Source organism: Cajanus cajan, chromosome 7, assembly GCF_000230855.2.
Source record: "Cajanus cajan strain Asha chromosome 7, NIPB_CcT2T_4, whole genome shotgun sequence".
In the NCBI taxonomy this organism is placed as follows: Eukaryota; Viridiplantae; Streptophyta; class Magnoliopsida; order Fabales; family Fabaceae; genus Cajanus; species Cajanus cajan.
In genome coordinates this window covers 18,069,301-18,075,300 of record NC_138523.1, presented here as the reverse complement: position 1 = coordinate 18,075,300, position 6,000 = coordinate 18,069,301, and the positions used below count along the sequence as shown (strand labels likewise).

At 50.5% G+C, this 6,000-nt stretch overlaps 1 protein-coding gene across 1 annotated transcript; it reads left to right on the top strand.

Annotated features, from left to right (window-relative positions):
* The first annotated feature begins 1,314 nt into the window (after positions 1-1,314).
* Positions 1,315-2,132, top strand: LOC145949876 (uncharacterized). Its single transcript, XM_083060778.1, has 2 exons — positions 1,315-1,361; positions 1,472-2,132. Exons 1-2 carry the CDS (start codon positions 1,315-1,317, stop codon positions 2,130-2,132), a joined length of 708 nt encoding a protein of 235 aa, XP_082916904.1.
* The last annotated feature ends 3,868 nt before the right edge of the window (positions 2,133-6,000 follow it).

Here is a 6,000-nt window from a genome sequence, read left to right as displayed (position 1 = left end):
ATAAATACTTTTATGCAAGTATTATAATATTGTACCTACCAATTATTTTATAACTATATTAATTGTATCAAGGACAAACTATATTAAAAAACTTTGATTCAAACTTTAGATCTATAATTACAAAATTAATAATTAATCATATTGAAAAATTATCAATAATGCGGTGAAACTAAAACTTAGGAAATATATGTAAAAGAACTAAATTTATAGAACTTAAATACTTTTTTCTTTTATTTTTATTTACAACATAGACATAACATATATCATCATTGTTAGCATGGTTTTCAATCATTTTTGTTAACAGACTTCAATTAATGTTCTCAACTAACGGTAGAATGACCAAATTTTTTTATTTTATATTACAATAGTTCATGTACTATCCGTACTGCAAAGCCGAGCTCCCAGCTCGACATCGCAGCGCATGACGACCTCGGATACGCGCTACGTGACGTCAGCTCGTCACTTAACCAGATCATAACTGATCTGAGGAGATCTCGGTCGAGACGAGATCCGCTATCTAATTAGATCACAACTGATCTCAGGCCCAAGGCCCAACGCAACCCTAATCCATACTAAGGTACGTGCATTACTTATACGAGACATACACTCGTAGAAACCCTAACTTTAGCATCGGAGTCTCTTTTACAGGTACCACCCCCATCTTGGAGTAGCAAGCGTACCAGCGAAGGAGGCTCACCGATCTTACCCAGTGATCATCCCTACCTTGGATTCCCGGTAAGAACATTTGGCGCCCACCGTGGGGCCGATCAAGACAGCTCTTATCGGCCACACTTATGGTATTCACCAGAAGCCATAGTAGACGCGCAATAGACGACGCAAATCACTCAACTACCATGGATAACGAAGCAGCATTGAGGAGACTAATCGACCAGGTCGAACAGATGCGGCAGCAACACGCCGCCGACCTACAAAGCATGCGTGCCAAGCACGACACTGACCTAGCGGCAATGCGTACCGCTAATGAAGCCGACCTGGCGGCGCTACGCGCCGAGAATGAGCGAATTCGGGCTCAACTCCCTCGGCGCCACTCTGATCATCCTCCTCATACCAGCAACCACAACGAGGAAGAGGAACATTCAGTCTCTCAACCCCGGACTGCAACTAGGGCACCAACTCAACAACCTGCCACGCACCGGTCTCAGGCACCGACGCGCAAGTCGGCTCATGAAGTCAGCAAGGCCCCTACTCACGACGCAGGGGATTAGGCAACCTTCCGCCGCCACCCTTTTGTGGATGGCATCATGGAGACGCCACTCCCTCATGGGTGGAAGCCTCTCCACCTCGATCGCTATGATGGCACAACAGACCCAGATGAGCATATTGACATGTACACGACACAGGTAAACCTCTACACTAACAATGACGCTATTTTGTGTAGGGTCTTTCCGACCTCACTCAAGGGGGCTGCGCTCAACTGGTACACCCAACTGCCTGCTGAATCCATTGACAGCTTCGGCACCCTAGTCAGAAGGTTCACAGCACAGTATGCGACGAGCCAACCTCACCATATCACTTCTGCCGCCCTGGCCAGTCTTAGACAGAACGATGACGAGCCGCTCCAGGCGTTCATGGAACGATTTGTCGCTACCTCGATCAAAATCAGAAATCTGAACCCCGAGGTCGCCCTGCATGCCATGCTCATGGCACTCAATCCTGAACCTTTCGTCAATAGCCTATGTCGTGAGTCTCCTTGCGACATGGACGAGCTTCGCGCTCGTGCTGCGGGCTACATCCAGATGGAGGAGCATTCCACTTTCTGTGACCAGGTTCGCGGCAAATCACAAGTAAAACCTAACAGTGACCACAAAGACAAGATGAAAGTCACCAACGACAGCCAATTCAAGAAGTCGGCTAAGGCAAACAAAGGGGGGAGATACGACTTCTATACTCCCCTAAACGTGCCCCGAGTGCATATCCTGGAGGAGGCCAGTAACAACAACCTGCTCACCCTGCCACCGCCAGGTCACACCCCCAACAGTGCCGATAAATCCAAGCACTGTCGGTACCACAAGAATCACGGTCACACCACTAAGGAGTGCCGCACACTCCGAGACCGTATTGAAGAGCTCATTCAAGCAGACCACCTTGGCCAATATGTCCAGCGACAGTAGGGTCACCGAGGGGGCTACGGTGGACGAGGACGAGGCAGAGGTCGTGGTTTGGGAGCTCGCACGGACCAACCCTCTGGCCCTCAGCAAAATGCCGGCGGAGCAGTGCAAGCAGAGATAAGCTAGGAAACAGGGTCAGCTCCCCTACGGGGAGTAATCAATACAATTGCAGGTGGTTTCGTAGGGGGAGGTGCCAGTAGCATGGCCTGGAAGAAACACTTGCGCAACATCAACAGTGTCCACCTCGCTACCTCGGCATCGCACCAGAGCTCACCGCCGATCTCCTTCTCCGACGAGGACTACGCTGGCGTCAGCCCCAACCAAGATGACCCCATGGTCATTATCGTAGAAGTAGCCAACTGGGAAGTTCAGAAGACACTTATAGACCAAGGGAGTTCGGCCGACGTCCTGTATTGGTCAACGTTCCTCAGGTTAGACGTCCCTCATTCTCTCATCCAACCCCACATAGAGCCCCTAGTCGGTTTTGCAGGAGAGCGAGTGCACACCTGGGGATACGTGGACCTACTGACCACGTTCGGAACCTCTCCGAATACAAGGAGAATCATGGTTCGATACCTCCTTGTGGAGGCCAACACCTCCTATAACATCATCATTGGGAGGCCGACGTTGAATCAGCTCGGAGCAGTGGTGTCCACTCCGCACCTCACCATGAAGTTCCCAGGAAGTGACGGTAAAATCATCACCGTCAAAGCAAATCAGAAGACGGCTCGGCAGTGCTACACTGAGAGTTTGAAGATCTCCTCATCCAGCAACCAAAGCAAGAAGGATCCCCCCACCGTGGCTCACATCACCCACGTGGAGGCCACTGACCTCGGCCCGGGGACCAAGTCCCGCTAGCGAGCTCGGAGATAAGGCTCAGGAAGCCCGCGCTCTCCGATTGCAAGAACACGGCGGAAAACCAATACCGCGAATTCGGAACGCTACGCATCTCAAGTCCTATTTCAGTTAATCTTGTATGAATGAGTTGTGCACTCTTTTCCCGCCTCAGTCTTTTATCCCAAAAAAGAAAAATGGGTTGTGACTGAGAGGGTTTTTAACGAGGCACACTTACATAACCAATAAAATGACTCATTCTGTTCAACTTATATTTTTAGTCCTGTATCATTTCACGCTTCACGCTAAATCAAGGTCGAGTTCGAACCTTTACGAGAATTACTTAACAAAAGCCTGAGATCGAGTACGAACCTCGGCATGACCAAAAATCAAGGTCGAGTTCGAACCTTTACGAGAATTACTTAACAAAAGCCCGAGGTCGAGTATGAATCTCGGTATAACCAGATCAAGGTCGAGTACGAACCTTTACAAGAGTTAAGTAACAAAAGCTCGAGGTCGAGTATGAACCTCGGCATGACCAAAAATCAAGTTCGAGTTCGAACCTTTACAAGAATTACTTAACAAGAGCCCGAGGTCGAGTACGAACCTCGGCATGACCAGATCAAGGTCGAGTACGAACCTTTACAAGAGTTAAGTAACAAAAGCTCGAGGTCGAGTACGAACCTTTACAAGAATTACTTAACAAAAGCCCGAGGTCGAGTACGAACCTCGACATGACCAGATCAAGGTCAAGTACGAACCTTTACAAGAGTTTAGTAACAAAAGCCCGAGGTCGAGTACGAACCTCGGCATGACCAAAAATCAAGGTCGAGTTCGAACCTTTACGAGAATTACTTAACAAAAGCCCGAGGTCGAGTACGAACCTTGACATGACCAAGGTCGAGTACGAACCTTTACAAGAGTTAAGTAACAAAAGCTCGAGGTCGAGTACGAACCCCAGCATGACCAAAAATCAAGGTCGAGTTCGAACCTTTACAAGAATTACTTAACAAGAGCCCGAGGTCGAGTACGAACCTCGGCGTGACCAAATCAAGGTCGAGTACGAACCTTTACAAGAGTTAAGTAACAAAAGCCCGAGGTCGAGTACGAACCTCGGCATGACCAAATCAAGGCCGCGTATGAACCTTTACAAGAAGTAACGAAAAATCGAGGTCGAGTTCGAACCTCGGCAAGATCAACTCAAGGTAGAGTATCACCAAGTATAAAAGTATACAACAGACATCGAACACGTGTCTCACAGTGCAAACAACAAAAATCCAGCCTAAACGCAAAGGCAAAGGAAAGCCCAAACGCAAATAGAAAAAGAAAAATAAACAAATACAAGCAAGAATTTTAGAGTTCTACACTTGAATTCCAAACAAAAAAATAACAGAAAAACATTAACTAAGCTACGACAAAAATGGCCTACGTAGAGGCGTTCTCACTAGAGTTGTCCTCGAGGTCGTCCTCCTTTACCAGCTTCCCAAAGCGGACCACTTTCTCCACGTGCATGGCAGAGAAGTCGAACCCCGGGGCAAGAAGCCTCGCCTGGCGAGCCACCTTGAGGAAACACCGCTTGTGTTCAACCACGATAGCTCGTTCAGTTTCCTCCAGCTTCTTCTCCAACACCGCCCTCTCCGCCTCCTGCTTCGCCAGCTCCACTTTCAAGGCGGCGACCTCCTCCTCTTTACCGCCAAGCACGACCTCGTCGAGAGGCGCTTCTCAGCCGCCATCACCAGCTCACTCTTCAGGGAGGTTACTTCATCCTCCAAGGAGCGAACCCGACCACGGGAAGACGTCACCTTATCTTCAAGGAGGCGCACCCGACTTCGGGACGAGGCGGCAAGCCCTTGCAGCTCGCCCACCTGGGAGGCGTAGTTCTCGTTCGAGCGCAAAGCAATCTCCAGTGACTTCTGCACCCTCGCAAGATCCCCCCTCGCGGCTCGCAGCTCGGCACCCTACAATTTTGCTTCACCGAGAGCAGCACTAAGGACTTTGTTCTCCTTTTTCAGGACCTTATTTTCGTCCTTCAGGGGTCGAACTCAACCCCTCAGTCTAACCAGATCCTCCTGCTGCTTAGACCACCTATGCTTCTAGTGGTCCATAATGGTCGTAGCCCTCTACAGAAGGACCTGAGCAGCATTAAAGCTCTCCACGGGCCCGACCTCCTCGATCATCTCTTGATCCTCCGAGCTTAGCGAGCCCTTGGGGAAAAACCTCTCGGAAGTCACCCCCGCACTCCATAACGAATTCATGTCGGCGGAGGCACTCACGTGGTCCAGACGCACATCAGAGCGATCCTTCCTGAAGCGGTGAGCAATATATCGGCTCCGGGAGGCCCCCTGTGATGGACCTAACGACGCCACAGAGGCTGCAGGCGTCGCCATAAGGACCTCGGAACCTGGCCCCCTACCCTGAACCTCGGCAGCAGCAGAGGCGGCAGCCGACATCCCTTGCTCAACAACAGGGAAACCTGCCTCGGGCATCACCGAGCCCAAAGCCGCCGGGGTCTCAACAGCACCCCCCACCTACAAAAGGACAGCATGTTAGAGGACAAAAGAACAACATACAGGAAAACACGAAAATTGGGGTACTCACCACGGCGGCCTGGGCGACCTGCTCAGCAACCTGAACCTCCACCTCGGCAGCTATCCCCGCCTGCAAAGAACCACATCGCATCAATAAACCAAGCAAAATCAACACAAAAGAAAAATTAAAGAAAACAAGACACTTACCTCGGTGGAGGGAGCAACTTGCTTAGCAGCCGGGGTCACCACCTTGGCAGCCTGAGCAACAGACTCGGCGACCCAACCATCTCCTCAACGGCCACTTGAGGAGCCTCCTTGGGCGGCGGACTCTCAGTAAGGTCCACCGCACCAGCATCAACAGCCTTGGAGGTCACCTCCTCGGCGTCTAGAGGGGCAGAGGTCCCCCCGACCTCCTTCTCTCCCCTCCTTCTTTTTCAGTTGACTTTCAGGGGGGAAACATCCTCCTCTTGAGGTTCGGGGACCACGAGCTCGGTAACGTTGTAGCGATG